This window comes from Myodes glareolus, chromosome 9 (genome assembly GCF_982192425.1).
Source record: "Myodes glareolus chromosome 9, mMyoGla1.1, whole genome shotgun sequence".
NCBI lineage: Eukaryota > Metazoa > Chordata > Mammalia > Rodentia > Cricetidae > Myodes > Myodes glareolus.
This window is the reverse complement of record NC_142034.1, coordinates 92835583-92859191: the sequence shown is the minus strand read 5'-3', so window position 1 is coordinate 92859191 and position 23609 is coordinate 92835583. Positions and strand designations below refer to the sequence as shown.

At 37.7% G+C, this 23609-nt stretch overlaps 1 protein-coding gene across 4 annotated transcripts in view; it reads right to left on the bottom strand.

Moving 5' to 3' along the window:
- Cpeb4 (cytoplasmic polyadenylation element binding protein 4) overlaps positions 1 to 23609 on the bottom strand; it is a 58899-nt gene that overhangs the window by 26142 nt on the left and 9148 nt on the right. For all 4 annotated transcript variants that reach the window (XM_048436052.3, XM_085694829.2, XM_048436053.3 and 1 more), the window contains exon 2: positions 14028 to 14109. In XM_048436052.3, the coding sequence (XP_048292009.1) occupies positions 14028 to 14109 (82 nt within the window). The remainder of the gene's footprint in view (positions 1 to 14027; positions 14110 to 23609) is intronic.

The window sequence follows — 23609 nt, the reverse complement described above, 5'->3', positions numbered from 1 at the left end:
TAAAGAATAAAAATAATTGAGCTATGTGAATATAGATGTAGCCTATGATTTTGTTGGGTTGGTTTTTTGATAACTCAGCTATCTATGAACATGTTTTGGTATAATTAAGTTCTGAAGGAAAAAGGATGGCATTAGGATTTCAGGCAAGTGAACCTATCTGATGACTAAAAATTCAATCCTTTTGCTTTTGTTATTGACTATGATAAAAATATAAAAAACAGTACCTGATCAGCAATCCTAAGGGACACATCACCAGAAATGCGATGTGTCTCTGGAGGCAGCTATGGCATTTGGAGCCAGAGTCTAGCTCATATCATACAGAAGGCAGAGGCTATATTTGTAGACACGATTCAATCTAGCCAAATATAGGCAACTGATACAATGTGACTCTGGGATATACACTACCAAATTCTACAGTTAGAAAAGGTTTGGGCACGGGTTCGACAGGTCCATCCTGGGCATCTATGAGTTGGAAAGAACCACTACTTAGCAAATGATGAACTTAGAGTTAATAAGAGGAGACTATTCTAAAGAACAATGTGTATCATGTTCTTTTAGGACTAAGCAAGCTTGTCAAGGAGATAAAAGGCAATGTTCTAGTTTATTAGTAATAAATGCACAGGTTACTTTCATAATTAGAACTTATTTTCCAATGAGAAACCCAGTTATTATTGCCACATATGATTCAGCAGAAAATGATTAACGTTAGATATCATATTATGTATGACCTTCTCTTCTTTGGAGTCATCATTTGTGACAAGGTACAAGCCAAGTTACATAAGAAATAATGGCTTTGCTGTCTAGAACATAGCCAATGTGGTCCTACAAAATTCCAAGTAGCATGAAATTCTAAGTTTATTTTTAAAGCTGGCTCAAGCTAGAATAACATAAGTACTCTAAAAAAAAACCCTTCCATATACACATATGCATACATATGTGTATATGGACACAAACATTGTAGTAGTTGCTTGATTAAGAACATCCCTCTTAAGTCTGAGAGTGATTAATTTTATTTAGTTCATGACTAACCAAAAGCTATACTGTCACAAATACTTATTAAAGGTAACACATGGCCTTTACAAACTTTTTGTTTTTAATTAACACTGCCAGATACTTGTAGTAAGATGGTGCTGTGGATACCTGGAGAACATACAACAAAAGCTAAAGGTCCATTATAAATTCACTGGTTATGATGCCAGCTGTGTGTTTACATAAATGTAGAACCAATGTCAGTATGACCTAATGCAGTGTACTCACTCTGCTCTATGACTTATGATAAAAAGACTGCTTAACAATCAAAGTCCATAACCTTACTCGGTTTCCTGATCTATCCTGTAACCAACTGTTCGTAGCATTTCTATGTAAAATCACAAAGGAAGAACTGGCACTGACGCCAGCTGCAGACTTTTGTTCTTTTCTGAAGACACGTTTAAAACCCGCTATATACACAGAGAGTTCAGGCTAAACAAAAGCCCTCTATGGGATGAATGTGACTGTCAGGGTGAAGGCCAGAAAAAAATCCCTACATTTGTATTCTTTCCTGTCTGCCCTCTTACTAGATCCACCAGGCATTCAGACCTACTAACTCATAACCTCATCCAGGGTACCTTCTCTGTGGAATGTCCCCTCTCTTCTCTGAGTCCCAATGTCTCACCACTCAAATTCTAACTCCATTCCCTCTACCATCCCTGCCCTGCTACAGGCAGTTCCCTACTGGCCTTATTTCCTATGAAGTCTTCCCAGTTTTGTGCCATCCAAACTCTGTTCAGATAACCCTGTGTGGTCCACAGCACCTCTCATACCATGTTACTGTGTGTCTTAGTTTCATTTCCTGTTGCTGTCATAAAACACTTCAGACAGGAACTTAGGGAAAAAAAGATTTACTTGCTCTTAATTCTAGGTTATAAGCCATTGTTGTGGAAAAATTAAGAGAGCAGGAAGTTGAAGGACATCCAAAGTTGAGAGCAATCAGAGAACAAAAGCACTCATGCTTCCCAGTGCTCAGCTAGCTCTCCTAGTCACTCAGTTCAGGGCCTAGACCATTAAAGTATTCTCACCCACATTCAGGATGGGTCTTCCCACTTTTGGTATCTCACAGGCCAAACTAGGTAGTTCCTCACTGGCTCTCCCTTCACAGGTGATTTTGTTTGTGTCAGGCTGACAATTAAAATAATTGTCACACTCCTTTTTAAGCTAACTCTTCCTGTACGGTAGCAAAACTCTTGGAAAACAGACTTTGAGTCTTGCATTACAGAGCCTGAGCACAGAAAAATACTCAATAATCAGCTGCTGGATGAATGAAAAAAATAAAGCCAGCAAGTGGTGATTTCTCTGCCTTGGAGGATACAGGAAAAAGGGTAAAATCATAGTCTTGCATTGAAATTTGCTTCATATTGCTGAATATTAGGGACACAGACGTCCTTATTTCCATCTATAGGCATCTATAGGACTGTGGGCTAGTCCTAAAATAACCTCTGTAGAGTGATAAGACCCCTCTGCCCCATGGTGTAGTGATTCAGCAATTAACAGCAATTCCTTTCCCCTCTTCAACAACAGCCAAAGATAAGCAGCCATTTTCCACCTGTGAGAAAAAGGGAGCAGGGCAGTTTCTGCCGGCTAATAAGAACTACACTGGAATTCTGGAGAAGGCAGTAGTAATCTAGGGAATCTTTTGGCTTCAGAGAAACGGAAATTTGCTAGTATCTTTGGTTACAAACAGGAAGTAATTCTTCTCTGAGAAAAGAAAGAAGACAAAACTCAAGCGCCTGACTTTTGTTATAACTAGCACAGTAGCAGAAGGAGTTTAGGAAAAAGGGAAACTTCAAAACTCATCTTAAGTTTCCAGTGTTAATAAAAACAAGGGGCACCTTCTTTTTGTACCAAAAGCTCAAATTCAAATTTTAAATTCTGATAAAGCAGTGGAAAACAGATTGTAAAAGTCAAAGGAACACATTTCTACAGAATGAAAGACTACCTGACTGTAATTCAAGGCAGCTGTAAACTTGCAAGGTCTAAAAGCAACTAAGAATTCCAGGCAGAAGGGAATGTCTGCAGAGAGCTACCAAGAAGCTGACCTAATTAAGGAATTCAAAAGATTTCCGACTGCCAGGAAAGCTAACAACAAACCAGCAAGCAGGAAAGCTATTTTTACCCTCGCCAGAAGCCTTTTGCTCTGGCTGCTGCAATGAGAAGACTAGCAACAGGATAACTTGCCTTAAGAGGATGTTATGATACCAATGATTAATGACAAAAATTTAGTTTAAAAAAAGGGCATATTTTTTGTCCAAATTAAATCAGCCATAGTTGGTTAAAAAGGAGGGGAGGAGGAAATCTAATGGGCAGAAAAGTATAAAAACAGACAAACAAGTGGGTGGGAAGGGAAAGTCATGGGCCTGAGTCACCTGGGGTGTTAACAGGCTGTTTATATAAGCGCCAGAACAGCCTGAGGAATCAGAGTCATGGGTCAGAGGATAGACAGAACACCAGTCTCCACTCTGTAACAGAAAGTCAGTCAGTGTGAGAACCATACTCCTTCTATAGAAATTCATCATGAATCATGCTAAAATACAAATTTTAAATTGAATGCCTAAACTGAAGCTAGGAAATATTAATGCCTACCCCATGGAAGCATGCAAAGCCATAATTGCTTATATCTTCTTACATTTTTTATTTCTTTCTTGGTGGCCACAAAACAAATGCCTGAGTCACTGAATTTGAGGCACGAGGCTTCCAGGTTTCCTATGTTGACCATCTCTCCCTTACTGGGAAGTAGAGTAACTTTACAAAAGTTGTTTTACCTATATGGGCTTTACCTGTTTTTGATTATGAAATAGAGATTACAAAATTCAAAGAAAAAGTTTCTGTGAGGATTTAGGTTGGAGTTAATTCTCCAAAGAGCAGAGAATGAAAAAGAAGTGCCGGTAGTGCCCTTCCCTTTGGATGTGTGCGTCAATACTGCTGTCCATGGAGAATGTCCAGCTTACTTCCAAGAAGAAACATACAGTGAAAGGGTATCTTACAGAATAGTCTTTGGAAAGCTAGAATAGAGGCAGGAGCTCAATGAAGGGTACCTCCGAGCCATATGGCTCTGTCGCATCATGCCAGAGTGTCCCTATTCGCCTAGTCCTTTCTCAAATGACAAACACAGCTTCAAATATAGAAACAAAGCTCCAAAATACTATTTGCTGGAGATGACAATATAAGGTAAGTGACCTATGCATTTTCATCCTCCTTACTTCTTCCTCTAGTTATTATTCCTTTATAGTACTATGTTCTTTTGCATACCAGAGAACATCCTAACAGCAGAAGCATAAAGCAGAACAATTAGAGAAGTTCTCTAAAACTATCTCATATCCTATTTCATAGTGGCTTCACTACATGATAACAAAGACCCAGAAAATACAAACAAAACAACTAACACCTTACTAACAGTAAGAACTCAGCAACATCTTTAAATGTAATTTAATTGCATTATATCAGCATTCATATGCTTCTAGAAAGCAACTATGCATATGCAAGTGTGGTGGTTTGAATGGGAATGTCCCCCATAGGTTCAGACATTTCAATGTTTGGTTTCCAGTTGGGAGAGCTGTGTAGGGAGGCTGAGGTTGGAGGAGATCTGTCAGTCACTGGAAATGGGCTTCAAGGTTTAATAGCCTTGTGCCATTCCCAGTGTGCTTTCTGCTTCCTGCTTATGGTTTGAGATGTAAGCTCTTAGCTATTCCTGCTACCATCATGGACTCTAACCCTCTGGAAGCAAAAGTCCAAATTATCCCTTCCTTCTATCTCAGTGGTTCTCAACCTGCCCAATGCTGCAAGCCTTTAATACAGTTCCTCGTGTTGTGGTGATCCACAACCATAAAGTTATTTTTGTTGCTACTTCCTAACTGTAATTGCTACTGAGCAGTGTCCCAGAATGTAAGAATATCAGAAATATGTGCCTTCTGATGGTCATGATCCACAGGTTGAGATCCACTGTTCTACAAGTTGCTTTGATCATGGTGTTTTATCACAACAATAGAAAAGTAACTAATATAGGAAGTGACCTATTTATCATTGAACTAGTATACTTGGTCACTAACGAATTCACAGACTCCATCAAATAACCCCATGGCTAAAGAGATCCATGGTACATAAGTGCCGAACAGAAAGAAACCTTCCATGAGATCACATTTAAACAACCGCTTAAGGGAAAACCTTCACATAACTGATTTAACCCCGACTGGTTTCTGATTATATCCTTCCTGCAAGTTACTCAATACTAAACACTGTCAAATCTTCTAACTTAGTGTGTAGAACTGCTGATGGCAATTTAAATATTGTTAGCTTCCTTTCATTTATAGGTGAGGTCTAGATGAAAGCCACCAACTTGTAACCAGAGAGTCAGGTCTGAACACAATCTCAAATGTGTTTCTTATTATTTCTTAATATCTGATCATTGGGGTGGGTTCAGTTGGCTTAAACACCTCTATTTACTCAATCATGCCAGATATTTATTATTTGGAATTCTACAGCCAGTAGACACTGTAAGACTTGTTTCAAGTTAAACTACTATTAGAACAAAGATTTGCACTACATTGCTAGTTTCTCAGGCACTAAATAAGGGGTCTTCTAATTGGCTGACCTCTCCTCTTTTCTGATGGATAGCAACTGTCATCCACCCCTCTAAGCTCTCTTCAGAGTCTGACTAATGTTCTTAATGGGCTGCTTACCAGGTATAACTCAGAATAAAACAAAGTCCAGTTTTTAGAATTGGGTGTGGACTGAATCCAGAACCAGCCAATTAGAAAAATGAAGCTCAAGAGGCAGCATTGCCATCTCAATGTATTTTACTTTTTCAAAGTAGTAACTAGCTTAAAACTAGTTAAGTTTATTCAAATTGTACTGCTGAACAGCAACAAATTCATTGATTTTTGCTTTCTTTCTAAGTTTTAGTACTGAGTACGTGGGCACCATGAAATAAAAAAGACACAAATAACTGATAATTAACTGTACATGATATTTAAATATTCCATGAAGATCAGGAATTTTTAAAAAAATTCATGCATGTGTATGAGTATATTGTGTGTGTGTGTGTGTGTGTGTGTGTGTGTGCGCGCGTGCGCGTGCGTTATTGTAGTGTGAATGCAAGTGGTGCTCACACAGAGGCCAGAGGAGGACATCAGGTATCCTGTTCTATCATTCTCCTGCCTTATTCTTCTAAGACCAGTCTCCTTCTGAGCCTGAGCCTGAAGCTAAACTGAAGGCCAACAAAGCCAAGCAATCCCTTTCTCTACACCCTGCAGTATGGGGGTTAACCGGTGGGCATGTGACCACTATTGATTTTTTACAGGGATTCAGATCTGAATCCAGGAAGTCATTTCTTCCCACACTAGATTGTTCTTTTCTTGCTGCAGCTAAGTTAACCGCAAAAGGAATCGGGATGTCCTTATGACAGGTATGAACCAGGCAACCTTTGCCAAAGACTCCCCCCCCCCCCAATAACATAGGCCAGAACTACACAACATGATCAAGGTCTGAGGACTGCTAGAGACAACAAAGCACTTATTAAATAGGTATTTGCATACGTGATTATTTTAGAAGCTGTCAGGAAATGAGCTAGCAAAAATACCTCCATATAAAAGTTTCATAGAAACTTTTGAGAAGAAAAAAATAGAAAAATAAGTGATGCTATCAAAAGATGTACAACATACATTAACATACACATTAATGTGGATAGGAGGTGACAGCAGCATGGAGCTCTGTGATTCTGGGCCCCTTTCTCTTTTACACAGTGGGAGTCTCTAATATTTATCATTCACAAACTGCTGACAATGCCTGAAAACTTCAAAATGTCACTCAGCTTTCACTTGTAAATGGAGACTATTATGATTTTTGACAATCATCTGGTAAATCCATGCTTATATAAGCTGCACTCACTACTTATGGTAATAGTGTAAAACTGTAAAGGAAATTATCTGCCAATGTGTTACCTTACTAGTACTTATTTCAGAAGTGTTTACCAAATTTGGTTTATGCCTTTAGCAATCCTTCCCCTCCACGGCCCCTCTGAATGTCAAACAAAATTAAGTCACAACAGCCATAGGATATAGGAGCCTTAGTGAAACTGAAAAGAACAATGTTATAAGATAAATTAATCTTTTTGAAAATGCTTAGGATCGTTAACCTTTTAATAACATAAAAGGTTTAATATGACTTCCAGGCCCCCCAGCCCTCTACCCTCACCCGCCACCCAAGTAAAATCGGAGTTGCACCAATGTTTTAAGATGATTGTGACCACTCAATTTTCAGACTCAAATTAGGATTCTCTGGGTTCATTGTTCAAGAAAAAAAAATAATAAGGGGACTGCTCAAGCAATTATGACCTCACACCATGGATGACATAAGATAAATTCTTGCTCTGTGACATCTGCCTATGAGATTTTCAGAATAGAAATAAGTTTCAAGTATTCTATCATAGATGTATGATAGATGTATGGTACATCTTCTACCATAGATGTATGGGACAGAAGAGAGAAGAACACTGCTTTCATTCCATGTATGCAAGCAGAACACGAGTGGATCTGAGGGGTGAAGAGAATGTGTGCAACTGTGGTTCAGTTCAGAGGCACAGTGGCGATGACACCAATTCAATTCTACCAGAAAAATCAACATTCAACATCACATTTTCCTCTCTCCTAGGCAATTCCCACCTCCTCCCCTAGGGCTTTTTCCTTTCTTTCTTTCTTTCTTTCTTTCTTTCTTTCTTTCTTTCTTTCTTTCTTTCTTTCTTTCTTTCTTTCTTTCTTCCTTTCAGACAGACAGAAACAACATTGGAACCTCTAAATCTGAAAGATTATACCAGCATGTTCAAAGACTACCCCTGCTGACACAGGGCTTGAGGTATTCAATAAATCCTGATCAGAAGTAACTCTGAAAACTGAGTACAGCAGGCCCTTCCCCAGCAGTGATCCAAAGAAACCCACCCATCTCCTCTTCCTCATGGTGATGTTGCCCCCCCCCCCCCCACACACACAGCTGAGGCCCTGTCCTTAGGCCCCACCAGCCAAAGAGAAGGCTATTCAGGATGTTCCATGTCCCCAGCTAGTAAAGGGAGAGTGCAGGAGAGGAAACACCCTTCATTTCAAAACAGCCACAGCCACAGTTAATTGTAGTCCAGTTGAAATTATACTCCTTACTATGTCTCTCATTCCATTACTCAAGAGACTTTTAGAAGTAAGGCAATTTTCTACTTTGGAACCTCAACCACTCCCCTGCTCAGCTGCTTTGAGTTACTTGGTATGGTCCAAAGAGGACAAGAAGAAAGCAGTGTTCTCAGGAAGGCGGAGTTCCATAAGCAGGGAAGCTGCTTGGCTGAATCTGAATTCTAAAAACATGTAATATTTATGATTCCCCCAATTTTCCAGAAGACACTAGATAACATAAATAGTAATTTAATTGGGAGGAGAAATTTGTTTATGAATCCAAAATAAATTATTTGTGTTTTGCACTGTTCTTTTTGGTTCTTCATGCAATTATCTATTATATGCTCCTTAAAGAAAGTATCTAACCCTTTAAAAGTTGGTAGAAGTTAGGGTGCTATCTTCACTCTGTCTTCATATAGACAGAGGCCAACATATTTAAATAGAAAAGGGGCAAATACTACACCTACAGACACACACACACACACACACACACACACACACAAGCCCACACACACATTTCTAACTGAAAATTAAGCACTATAATGTTAAAGCCACAGCCTGTTTTATGGCAACTCCTTGAATTTTTGAAATTTTTGTTTATGGCCAAACTATTTCAGGTTTATAACACATCACACAAATAAATGACCAATTGTAATCCTTGTTCAACCGCTCTCATGTAGTCTATAATTCTCTAAGGCTGCAGAGTCAGTACCTATATGAAATTAAGTCTGAGGCTTCGACATATCAGTATATACTATCTTTTCTCTAAAATAGAGAACTAAGTGATTACAATTTGGATTATAAGAATATTGAGGCAACTGTATATAAAAGTTTGCCAGTTATTATTCAATCTTTTCCCAAAGGTAGCACTAAATTTATTTCCTCTCAATGACAAAGATAAAGAATTTACACAATTATCCTAACCATCACTCTTTCATAAAGACATAAAAACCTCTTATGAAATTAATGAAGCAAGTTTTGTGCACTAAATTTCAACTGAATTTCATGATTGTCTTCTAAAGAGATCATTATAAATTCTTTTCCTCAGCAACAAAGAGGCACAAATGAAATCACCCCTTACCCACACATTTTTTTTAAGTGCAGTGATGAAATCAGTAGGGGAGAGACCCTGAAATTTTATATATAAAGAAGGAGAAAAACATCAAAAATGTTTAAAGTAGAAGGTCACAACACCATTAGCAATCAGGAATTAAATGTAGAAGACTCCTATACTAAATCCACAGTTCTTAAAATAAATCCTTATGAGATGAAATGTATAAAAAGTAAGTGAGGCAGAAACATGTTTAACAGTATACTAAGGGCCCATCACATGTATATCTAACAGGCTCCTTAGGCATGAAGGGATATGTAAACAGGTACTACAAACAATTATTATTGCTTACATGTAGATTTAGTATTGCTTACATGAAATTTAGATTTCATGCCTGACACACAGGAATCATTGTTGGTAAGTATGTCAAGTCCCATTCCTTCCAAAAATTGAAAGCAAGATTTACTCTAAAACAATGCAAAGGACTCCATTTTCATTACATTCAAAGGTAAAATATGATATTGACTCATAGTTTAGTTAACTATCTCAAGAACACCTGCAGTGATGCAATGACATATGGACTGCATTTGCTCCTGCAGTAATCTTGCTGTCAATTTGACTTTCTAGTGAGATGGAGCATACTGGATATTGAATTGATTTTATATATCAGATTTAAAATATTCAACCACTAACATGAAATGGAATTGTTCTACACGTTTTAAGTACTAATTTTGTCTCTAGCCAAAACATCTGACTCCATTCCATAAACTACTTCCTACTTTATTCCTACTTTCCTTAATTCCTTGCACACATTGGGGTGGGGGGAATTCCCTGATTGTCAGAGGTCCTTCCTACTATACATATGAGAACACATTTCATGACTACTTCATGTGTCCAACCTGTGCTTCAGAAGGCTGAAAACAGCTGTGCTAAAGTTTGGCTTCAATCTGCTGCTCCATTTCTAAATAATAAATGCCAATGTCATGTGCAAGAAAAAAAAAGTGAACATTAGTATTCCCCCAAACAATCACCAGAACATATAAACAGGTGAGCATTGCTCGGTTCTGATTATCTAACAGCATTATGACCATGCTCAAGGTGCCACGTGGGGAGATCAAAACTCAAAGACTCAGGCACTTGGCATATGAGTCTGGGTGTGGAGGAAAGAAAACAAAATTGGTCTCTGGGGACAAGCTTCTGTGGATTGTCACTGGCACTGGTTCTGGAGAAGGCAATACACAGTTTCCAGGATAAAAATAACCTAAGGACTTGCCAGCTGACCTCAGCGATGACACAAAGATAAAGAACAGGGAGGTCCCTTTTTTTCCCCCCACACAGCTGAGCCCCTACCATGGAGCAAATGACAGCAACTTAAAAATTCTTTTAAAACAGTATTTAAAAAATTATTTTGAATCACAAAAGCTCTGATATGCATGATCAAATGAAGGTTACGTCCTCCTCTTGAACATCTGTTAAAAGTTTAAAGAAATCAGCTAGAATCAACAACACATTCATAAGAAAATTCAAAACCTATCTTTGAAGGCCCCTAGATATAACAAGTATCTTATTTGTTGATAGAAAAATAAAAAATTTAAGCCCCTGTATAAAGACAATATTTTCCCAAATGGAAAATACAAATTCTCCTTTATATTTTTTTCTCATTTAAACTAATATATGCTGCAACAATGACTCATGTTATCATTCCAAAGTTAATTTTAGGCTTTATGATTTAAACACAGACACATCTATGAGGAACCACAGATAAGAGATAAAATAAATGAAATTATTCATATTCTATGAAATTACTTTATTACAAAATTAGCCCAAATAAAAAAATGGCCTTTGTATGATTAAATCTTAGCACTAATCTCAAGTTAAAATTTACATTTTCTAAGAGGTACGATGCTCTCACAGAACAAACGATGATTTTCTGCACTCTGTTTCTGAGGAAGGAGCACTAGGTGGATGACTTACACATGGGTTAGCCAGAGGACTTAGTGCCTGATTTAGAGGACAGTGAATTGTTTTCAAGGCGTTAAGAGGTAATGATCACTTTTAAACAACATCTGAAGACAGACTTACTATTCAAATCAAGCACAGCAGTGTGAAACTCTCCAGCTCAGAGAAGAGTTCACAGGAGATGAAGTACCGCCCTGGACAGAGTTGCCGTTCTACTGGTGAAGACTACACTGACACAATGTTCAGAACTTTTTGGAGCCAAGCAGAATTATAAACTGGCATTTTAGGGTATGCCTTCATCTATAGATTCCTCCTTGATTTTTTGAAGAAAAAAATGTGAAGTTTATTTACTACTGAAACTTAAACTGAAGCAAGCTTCCTCACGTAATGAACATGATGAAACACTTAGCAGATTCCAGTAAGAGCCACATCAATTCTCGAGTGTCTTCTAGAGTCAGGCAATATGTTGACTTTGACAGACACATGCTGCCATTTAAATCTCACAAACATCAGCACAGCTGTGAGGACAGTTTAAATCTAGAGTTTAAATGTTCTTTTCATTCTGCCATGCTGCCTCTTACAAATCATGATTCCATAAATTCCTTATGCTCCCAGATTAGACCATCTACACATAACTTTTTTCTGTCACTTAACTTTTGATTTTCCATACAGAACCATCTGAAGAGACATAAGTAAATATCAGTGAGAATAAATTTTATATGGAATATGAAATAAAAGTGGAATTTAAGCAATAATACCTTATCAAACAAAAAAAAGAAAAATTAACTTTAAATATGTTGACTAAAACTGATAAATCCTTCAGTTAATTATACAATGTATGAAAAACTCTTTATGTTTAAGTACTAGTCAGAGGCTTGCTTCCTAGAAATGGAACATAACAAATTGTATCTATTGCTGTTCTCCCCACATTTCCCTGCATCTAGTGCAGTGGTTCTCAACCCTCCTAATGCTGCAACCCTTTAATACATCCCTCATGTTGTGGTGACTCCCAACCAGAAAATTATTTTCATGGCTACTTCATAGCCGTAATTTTGCTACTGTTATGAATTGTAATGTAATGTAATGCTTTCTGATGATCTTGGGTAATTCCTGTGAAAGGGTTGTTTGACCCCCAAAGGGGTCACAACCCACAGGTTGAGAACCACTGATCTAGTACAAGAGAGGTTCTCAAAAAACAAAACAACACAAAAAAAAAACAAAAACAAAACAAAACAAAAAAAACTGCTGTAAGAATCTAGTAAAAAAAAAGTCTTTTACAAACTTTTACTTAATTAACTTATGGAGTAATTGTAAATTCACAAGTAAGTTACAAGTAAGTTCTTTCATGAGAGAGAAACCCTCATGTCCCTTTATTCCATGTCCCCAAACTGGTTATCTCTTATAGGACATAGGAAATAGACATAGATTCTTTTTGAGTGACTGTGAAAAAGTACAATTTTCTGGTGCTCAAAATGGCCTTAGCCTCTCTTCATTTTAATGACAAGAAAAGGAAATGTGGAAAAGGCTGAATTATAGCCATATTTAAAAATAGAAAACTCTGAAAAATTCGGAAAGATCATAGCTCTTCCCATATGGAACTTATGCCCAGAATCCCTTGAGGTATTCAGTAAGGACCTTCAAAATATTCCTAAACAAGTTCAAATACCCTTATTTTCAAGTGACCTCATTAGATGGATACACATTTCCACACATTATTTCACAAAGCTCTAGGACACCCAAAGAGTCCTCATGGGGGATATGGAAACAGCTGGAAGGGAAAGTGGAGAGGAGTAAATATGATCATATTTCAAAAATAAAGAAAAAAAAATAGGCCAAAATAGTCGTGAAGAAATGAGAGTTTATTCTTAAAGGCCTTACTGTGTCAATAGTAGGACAAGCTAACCTCTGGGAAGACTGGGCTAGGTTAGTCAGCACTGCAACAGGCTACCTTGCTATTCGGACTGCTGTGCAAAGCTTTAACTCCAACACAAGGTGGCCTCATAAATACCAAATAAATACATAAATGAGCAAATGTATTAAAATTTGGGTGGATTTACTTAATATACTAAACATTCTAAATTTCTTTAAAACAAAGAAGCCTGGTTCCTAGTAAGCTGAGATTCTTACAAGGAAAAAGGGGTTCCTTTTGTGTAGTAGTTTTCACAAGGAATCCCAAGAACACCTACTCTGACAATTCTCTGAGACATTAAAAATAACATGACAAATCCATAGTCCATGCATCTGTATTTAACTTTTAAGGCTCCAAGTGACTGTGAGTCTCTTATTGAGGTGAAGAAAGAAAGAGATCTGGTGAAAGTGGGTGCCTTGTTCAAGATTGTGACACATCTAGTCAGTGACAGACTTGAGATCAGAAGCCAAGCAAAAATAGGATTTTTTAAAAATCACCATATATAGAAAAAATTAACTATAAAACATTTTCATCAGAAACTATGAAGCATTTTTTAAATTGTAAAACTAGGCCAAAAACTGCCAACATACCAACAACATAGTATATAGCTACTGTCACATTTAAGAACCTCAGGGCTCTTAAAAGGCTTTTGTCTGAGACACAGTGCAGTGTATGTATGATCTTTGAGTTAACTGCCCACTTAGTAATAAGAACTTGTTTAGTGCTCTTAGTTGGTATCATGATGGGTTCTACCGCAGATGCCCATCAAATAATTTGACTTTATAGCAAAAAGAAGTTTATGAGTAGAATTGATACAACTTACTAGACACAATGACTTTATAATAGTGATATTGCTCACCAGAATAAGTAGATAATACATTATTAACTATTTACTAAAATAGAATAGCTCCATTTTTCAGCTTACCTTTAATGGAATCATTTTCGGCTCTCATTATGTCAATGAGTGAGCTCTCCAAAGAGTGCATGTCAAATGTCCTGGGGCGATCCTGTAAACACAAAAATCACAGACCATTTTTAAAGAAATATTTTAAGGTTTGGAGATAACACAGTAGCAGAGCACTAGCATGTGTAAGGCTCAGTTCCTAATAACCTCCCTTCTCACAGCATTTACCTACACAAGAGGAAAATAAATTGCATTTAGTAGGACACAAGACAAAAAGACAAAACATCAAGACCCACAAAAGTACATAGAGCTCATTGGAGACTGCTTTTAAGCCACTGGCTGAAACAGCTTTATTCATTAACCAATGGTGATAAAACATATTCATAACATACAGAGGGGAATCCCACATCACTTTTATTTCTGACAAGAATTCAACGAAGACATCACTTAATAAAGCATATTAATTAATAAAGTACAAACTATTAAAACAGCCTTCACATTAAGAACAGCAATGAGTGTAAAAGAAAGCTAATCTTCTCTATGACTTAAGACAACTAATAGGGTAAACCTTTCCACACTGTTACAATAACTCTCTATCAGTTTGGCAGATCCCTGAAGGTCAATTCCAGCCAATTGAATCCGTCTCAGATTGAGCCAGTTGAGTCAATGAGCCTCATATTCAGTGAGACCTTATCTCAAAAAACACTCAGCATTCCAGAGGACTCCACAGGAACCTAACAAGCAGGGTTCTGTAGCCTTCTCTGCAGTTAAATGACTTTTCACTCAGTTTCTGTCGTTGTTTTGTTCTTGGTAATAAACTCAGGCCCTTAAGAATGCTAAGAACCCACATAACTCCTAATTACTTTTTAACTCAGAGTTTCAACTTGTTTAAAACAAACAACAAACAAACATCTCTTAAACACCTTAGACTGCTCTGCCATGCTTTTACTTTTATTTTTACTTGCTGGGATCTCACTTTATTTTGATATCTAACTTCTAGGCTAATGGGACTCAAGATTATTTTCTTGACTTCCACTCAAGATTATTTTCTGATCAACCTGACATTTCTCTCTGTGCTCTTTTTCTGTATCACTTTGCACTATGCTTCCTGAAATAGGGACACTCCTCCTTATCTTGTCCACATCTTGACACTCAGCAGCATTCACTGAACCCATGGTTTTCTGACACTCTACAGATTTAGGAGTCCAGTTGCAGTTACATCCGGGTTTAATTCCACATTAGAGGAGAGAGTATTATAGGTCTGCCTCTGGGATGAGAGATTCAGGGGTGAGAATGGGGTTATGGGCTCAGGGAGGGTGTTTTAACATTTGATTCTACTCTAGAGGGCCACTCAGTTCAGAACTGATTATTTCCCCACCTTTTCCTGCTGATTTTTCCCTCTTCAACTTTCTTTTCTCAATTGGGTCCCCAGAGAAGTAGGACATACAGCCAGAATTAGACTTTCTAAGACAAAGAATGTGTAAAAGGGAAGACTGGTCTATTTTTAAGGCTTCAAGTGCAACATAACATCAAAACCCTTACTTCAGTTTCTTTTGGAAGTGCAGTGGATCTGAGGTATAACTCAAGGTTTGGAAGTCAAAATCAAGTCACACTATCTCAATCCATAGTAGTTGAATTTTTTTTCAGTAGACTATGAACTATGCCTGTCCCTGGGTCATCTACCAAAGCCACAGCCAGTACAAAGCATTTACCTGCTATGTCCTCTGACAATGTCCTAAGGGCAGGACCTATTTTAGATTAAATGCCCCCAGTACGGCATTTACCTCAAATGGGTAATGGTGAGACTACACAGTCCTATCACTTTGCCCCCACAGGACTGCCCAGAAGAACCTGAGATGGCAGAAGCTTGCTGGTGTTATCTTTTTTGAAATATTTTCTTTGTGTCCATGCTGTTAGGGAGTTAAGAACTGGTTTAAGGAGTACTACCCACCCTTCTGCATTGTTATTTGTCAAGCACATCTACAGGATAGAGGTGCTCAAAGCAATTGCTAAACCAACATGTGGGTGAATGCTTCTGAGTGAGTTTTAAGCATGTGAAATATTCCTTCTCTGCTTCCTTGTCTGAAGGTTTGTTTAGATATTTCCCATTTCCCATTACAGCTATTCATTTTCATTTGCCAAAATAAACAATAGGGATAGAACAACTTACTCGGTTATTCTTTTTCATGGAACTGAAGCCTTGTGAATTTCCAGAATTTGCATTTTGCCAATCACAAAATGAAGAGAAAACAGAAGCAAAATATACAGTGGTTCTGTGTGGCTTCGTTTATAAAAGTTACTTTTAGTAAGTCAAAAAAGCTTGTGTTTGCTAACGGGACACTAGAGCTTAGTAAAAGACTTCATGGTTATCTGGGTCCCAAGTATACCACAGACTTGGGTATACTAAATTTAATAACTACTGACTTTACCTGAAAAAGTATAGCAAACTAGACTCCTAAATGAAAAATGTAAATTTCAGTAATTTTTGGATTAAAATCATCTCAACCCTTTTTTACCCATATTTTTTCTTTTAATTTATTGTGATTTAATTACAGGTTCACAAATAAATGCCAATATATAAACTTGGATCAATTGGCATTGATACTCAGGTACAGAGTGTTGAGACAGATACCCAGGTTCTATATGCTTTTAGAAGGAAAGAGAGCCTCAAGAGATCGCTGATAATGAAATGCAAAGTCTGAGGGCTCAGTAGCATAAACACCATTTTCTTTTCAACCCCACTGAAACAGGTATTCTTGCCCACAACCCAAACATACTAGCAATTAGACTTACTATAAACTACATTCATATAACATTTATTTCCTCCATGCTCTGGTAATTCAAAGGGTTCAAAAGTCATATATTTTGTCAAGTTAGCTTCTTATCAATGGTGATTCAAAGTTTATCATTTTTAATTTTCTCCTTTAGTGATCTTTTCTATTTTTAACATTTAATTTTTTAACAATCTTGTCTTGTACCAATGGGAAATAGGTAGAAGGGTAGAGATTCAATAGTAAGGCCAGCACACAAGAACAGAATAAACAATGTCAGTTTTCCTATTCAAAGATCAAAGAATTAAGTTTATTAAGAACTTGATTTCCAAGTCCTTTTTTTCAGTCTTCTGACTACAAAATGGACCACATATAACTGCTGATTTGCTTCTAGGATCCATTTCCCAGAAAGAAACTTTAAAATGGAATATTTGTCAAGTGACAACTCTTGATTGTTTTTGAGTCAATGACCAAAACCTGAACATCAGCCTAAGACAGTGCACTTGAGTATAGACACTAAAAAGCCTCAACTCTCAGGGTACTGCTGTCCTCAGAATGCTTTCCTGGTCCAGAAAAGGAAGGAATTTCATTAGATGCCCACAGTCTCTTCTAGCACAAAATGCTTTTCATTTGTTTGCATTTGCAGAGCTGGCGATGAAATCCAGGGCTTTCCATGTCTAGGCAAGTGTTCTGGGAAGGAGCTATATCCACAGCCAATTTTCTTCTTTCGGTTTACAATATCCTAACTGTCTGGGCTCTTCGGGGATGTATATTTTATCAATTTTGACAACTATGCCAAAAATCAAAGATGTGGATTAAAATCACTACTTAAAGTTCACTTTTTAGCCTACAAAAAGGCAGAGGCCACTGATAGCAAGAAATTGAACCCTTTTTCTTTCTTAGTGCTGGAGATTGAACACAAGGCCTTCCATGTGATAAAAACCATTTTACCACAGAACTATATAGTCCCAGTCTTCTTTACAGGGTTAATAGCTCATCATGCAAAAACAAAGCAAAATAGCAAGTTTTCTTTTTATTTGCCTATACAATTTGTTAGGGAGAAGATTAAATATCTTGCAAAAGTTAAACAACACCCTCCTCTCAACCAACAATCATATTTGATTCAAACCACTTTTGCCAGTCTCCCTTGGGAGAAAAGTTGATCATCTCTGTACTGAGCACCAAAATAAGTACCCACCACTAGTTTGCGTACTTTATTAACACTGTTTTAATTATAAGCCTCAGACTTCCTAAGTTAGAATGTGTTATTCCCATTTAATAATTTAAAAAACTAAGACTAAGGAAAACTCACACAATTTACTGCATAGGCAGGTTCCTGCTGAGTTCAGCAACACAGCTGTGATTCAAGCCTCATTCAAAGTTGGGGACACTACCTTAGGCAAGGTAATCACCACAGGATCTCTAAAACTGTATTTGCACAAAGTGGGGGAGGGGAATGACATTGAAAGGACTCTGAGGGCATAGGCACATGGCAAATGACTGGAAAACAGTAAGCACTGAAAGATTGCTCAACAAAGAATGAAAAAATGTGTAAGGGTGGAAGGATAGAAACAGAAATCTGAAAAACACGTGAGAAAACAAAGCCTATCTCCTGGTTCTATCTCCCCCACTGGGATGACACTTAGGTAAGACACACACATTACACCTATAACAAACACATTGGCAGGCTATCAACCTTAAACCAAAGGAGCAGGCTGGTCCTATTAGTAATAATGCTGGCAGCTAATTTCAAATATCAAATGCATACCCTCACTCATCCCTCACAAAAGCCTTGTATAATCAGTATAATCAATTATCCCCTTTCACAGATGGAAAAAAGCTTACAGTAACAGAATGACTTTATCCTTGTCAGGTATGTAGTGTAACAAAATTTGAACCCAGGCCTTAGCTCAAAAACCTGTGAACTTAATAACTACCAATAAATAAATAAATAAATAAATAAATAAATACCAATCATTTTCAAGGCTCTACAAGCATCTTTATTGCAATGTTCTGACTACTTTATAATTGTATAGCTTTTGTTGGATGTGTTTTGTTTTTTTAAAGACAGGTTCTCCCTGTGTTGCTTGGGCTGACCTCTAGCTCTTTTGTTGAGATTACGTTTTCCTTCTTTACCTTTGTGTGCATGTTGGGGTAGGGTGACTGTGTGCTCTGATATGCCTGTTGAGATCAGAGACAATGTGCAGGAGTTGGTTCTCTCCAACTCTGGTGATCAGGCTTGGCAGAGGTGCCCTTGCCTACTGAGTGGTCTTGACTCACCATGGCCTCCAACTCTTGATCCTCCTGCCTCAGTTTTTCAAGTGCTAGAATTTCAGGCACAGTACCGCTAGATCTTGTTACACTTAACATTAAGTTGCATGTAAGTAATTGGTTGGTTCCAAGAATCTTGAACTCACCATCCTCCTGTATCAGCCTATCATGTAGCTAGAATTACAAGCCATATTTTTTTTTTAACATTCAGATTGATCTAAGCCAAAATATTGTTGCTGTTGTTTATCTTTTGACACAAGGTCTCACTGTGTAGCCTTGCTAGCCTAGAGCTCTCTATGTAAATCAGGCTGGCTTCAAACTCATAGAGATCCACCTGTCTCTGCCTCCTGAGTGCTGGGATTACAGGTGTGCACCACTATACCCAGCTGCCTATGCTTTATTATACTTGAGGATGCCTCAGAATCACACAAGGGAGGTCTTGTTTAAGAACAGTTTACTGAGCCACCCCAGATCCAGGAAGAGTCTAAGAATTCACATTTCTAGCAAGTCTCCATATGAGGCCAGAGATTATACATAAAAACTACTAAGGTAAATAATCCCAATCAACATGTTAGTTTCATTAGCTATTTGGGTGGTGTGGTTTTCATCTTATTATCCTGGCACTTAAACTGTCACTATTATCTCTGGCATCTAAAATCTGTTATTTGAGGCATATCACACCTGCCTTCAGATATTTACTAATAATGTGCCCCCTCTCAAAACTGTTGGTCAAATGCCCTATAAGTCATCTCTACTTAAAAAGACAGGTGAAGCACATGCTCATTTCTTTTTAATTAAGATTCTTAAATTTCTTTTAGTTAGATTCCTTGAGCTGTATAGCATATCCTGGACAACATTAGTTTATCTGTATAAAAAGTCTAAGAGCATAGTCTCAGATTTATACTTGAATCTTGTTATAAAATATCAGTACCTACATTTGTTAAACATTCTGGATTTTCTTAAAAATCATTTATAGAGAAAAATTATTATCTCTACCAATTCCCTAAGGCTAGAGACCCTCAAGGCAAAATTTTCTCATGTTTCACCCTTATTTAAGGGGATACCCACATTCATTAGGTAAGAACAACAGAAAGCATCATGTTATACAGTCGTACCGGATATTTTGTGTTCAGAGATTCTGTCTTCAGACTGAATTTTCTCATTAAAATATATCCATGCTAATCACTACTAGCACCACTCTTTATTGGCTCTTTTTATAAACCCATGTCACTGTGTTTGGTGCTACCAGACTTGTGTGATACAAAAAATGGAATTAATTGAATATAACCAGATCATTAAGAGTCCAAGGCAAAATTCAGCTCCCTACTTTCTTCATTCCCTTTCTGTGATCACTTTCAGTCTGCTCTTAATCCATATCAGGCTATGGAAGTTTCTCTTTCTGGCTTAAGTTTTCCCTGGTGAAGAAGGGAAAGGAAAATATTTTGGTTCAAAAGGAAAGTCAATGCCAGTGTGTCAGTTGCCAAAACAAATAGGAAGCTTAAAAGTTCTGGGAGAGCTCACATTTAATCAAAGCTAACTATGAGAGTTTTAATCCAAGATTTTCCAAAATATAAATATTCTTCTTGGATGAAATGCTATTTATGTCCACAAATCACAAAGAGGCGACTGTACAGTTAACTTTCAGGACTCTACTTCCAAAAGGCCTTATACCCCAGCACAGAGTAAGCTTCTTTGCTTTGAGTCTCTTAGCACTCCCATGCTTCATCAGACAGACAGGCTGCTGATTATCTCCCTGGATAGGACTGCACACTTTCTGCAGCACAGGTACAGCATACTGTAAATCTACCTCCACCAGTAAAGCAAGAGGCTTCAGGTCTCTCCTGGCTCTGAGTTGCACTTCTCACATAAACTCATCTGCATTAGCTTCTTACAAGTACCATGGGAAGTCACTAACTGTTGTTATCCCATTTTAGGATAATAAAGCTTAAAATCATACTGTAAGTAGATTCAGAGGTGAAGTTTAAAAATCTAAGTAAGTTGTGTCATAACATAGAATGCTCATTACTGGCGTGCACAAGGTATAAATTTTTGGTTGTGTCACATGGCCTGGATGCAGGCAAGTATCAGGGGGTGACATCGAAGAGGTAATTATGTGAATGTGAAGACGGGGCAAGGAAATATATTTAATAGCACCTCATATTCTTTGCTATTTCTCTTCTGAGTCAGTACTTTCTCATCATAACACCTCCAATGGAGGTAAAGAGTTCTTACTTAGGCTACTATTTCTAACAGGGTTCTAAGCTACAGTTAAATCACTCTGATCAGCTCATAGCTCATTTGGTTTCCTCATGAACTGATAAATCAGAAGATCTCTTCAGAAAGCCTTTGAGGAAATTGCCTTTTACTTCCCCTTCACTAAATGCCACAATATTTATGCATTTTGAGTATTATAAAATCTTTAAAGTGTTGTTTTTTTTCTTAAAAAAAAAACAAACTTGTTGCCACTTATTTGAATTAAAAAAACCAAACTGGCAATTTAGACTCCATTAGTTCAATAGATTTCCTTCTTGGCTATTTAGCCATTCTAACCTTGTTTGGAGGAGAGAAATAGTTAAAATCCATTTAAGATTTGATTCCAAATCTCTTACTGGATAAGTCATCTTGGCACTGCAACATCACTGAATCTTGATTTCATATACACAAAAAGAAACTTATCTCTGTAAAATTGTGATGAGGGGCCAAGAAGATGGCTCTGGAGTGAGAACACTTGCTCTGCAAGCATGGGAACCCAAGTCCAAAGCACCTACATAAAAAGCTAGGCATACTGCTCTTAGGATTCTTTTTCCTTCTGCTGGGTTGTCTTAGTGTGATGGTTTTTCTCTTTGTCTCACTACATTTTATTTTGTCAGCTGCTATCTCTTAGAAGCCTATTCTTTTCTATTAAGAGACAGAAAGGGAGTGGATTCAGAGGGGAGGGGAGGTGGTGAGGAATTGGGAGGAGTAAAGGGAGGGAAAACTGTATCAGTATATGTTATATGAGAAAAGGCTCTATTTTCAATAAGATGAAAAAATAAACCCTAGGATACATAAAAAATAAATAAAATCAAAAATATGGGCACAACTTCATGTGCTTGTAACTTCAGCACTGTGAGGCGAAGACAGTCAGGTACCAGGAGTCAGATGGCCAGGAAGTCTGGCCAAAATGGTGAGGCTTCCTGTACAGTGAGAGATCCTTTGTCCTCCTCTGACCTCTGCATGTGCACACCAGGGCAACTGCACGTGTACACTCATATGTACACACACACACACACAAAAACTGGTGAGAAGTAAATGAGACATGGTATGTGACAATGTGGCACAAAGGCTGGCAGCTAGAAAGCACATTCAGTGAACATCCTTGTGTGCCTTCCCTCTGTGGTATATGAAAAAAAAAGGAAAGTTCCCATTTTATGAATGGGTTATTGGCCTATCTGAATAATCTAGCCGTTCTGTGCTTTACTATAGCCAGTTTCATACAGGTTATCATAATAAACCCAAACTTCTGGATGCAAAAATATCACAGATGTTCTCCTATCTAACAAGCTATTAAACACAAGAGGTTATTGGTTTAAGAAAAGTAAACAAAACTAAATTGATGCCCTGAAGGGACTGAGTCAGGTCATAGACACATGAAGACCCTAAATAGCTGTCAGAGTTCCTCTTCTCCATGTCTGCCTGGTCAGCTCAGGGCCCAGTCAGCAGAGGGACTGCAAACCCAAAATACACTCTTTATGCCTTTATGACTTTATGCTCTTCATGACTTATGTTTTGCAACCCTTAACATCTCTTCTTTTTGTGACTCTTGCAATGATGACAAAAAGCAGTCAGTGCTCAGTCTCGACCTAACAAGGGCAGTCCTATCTTTATCTCTGTACAGTATCCAGGCATAATACATGCCTCAACTCTTAAGTAGAAAATAGGAAGTTACCAGACTGTACTCTTCATGAGAAGCCCCAACCTTGCCAAAGTCAAATATTTCTAGCCTACAATCCATCAAAAACAGCAAATACTTATATATTGAAAGAGATGGATGAATAAGGTTTGATACGTTCCACAGACTTCCAAAAGACCCCCAAACTCTGAATACCTTTTAAAAATAAAATATGAACAGAAATATAATCCCCAAAGAACAGCCTGTCCTGTTGTTTTTAATTCTTTTCAGATATCATACCCACAATTCCACAGTAGTCTAGAATTAGAAGAATGTCAAGATTAAAGATTATACCCTGCTAGTGGATTTTCTCAGAGCTGTTTTTTTTTTTTTATAGCCCAGAAAGAGATGAGGCCATTGGGCCATTGGTGTATGTGGGAGTAACATCAGGCTGAGCAGGGAAAACAGGCTGAGCAGGGACAGCAGAAATGTGAGCCAACAGGATCTCTAAAAGACACTTGGAAGACTCTTTGTATACCCTTTAAAGACTCTGTACCTTGGAGAAGTGTATACTTTTACAATGAAACCCTACCATGTCTAAGAACTGCTTCAAAATAAATGGCAAAGAAGAGTTCTGGGGTGTGAGAGAGGATTGTCCAGGAGCCAGAGACTGCCAAAGCCAGGTGACTA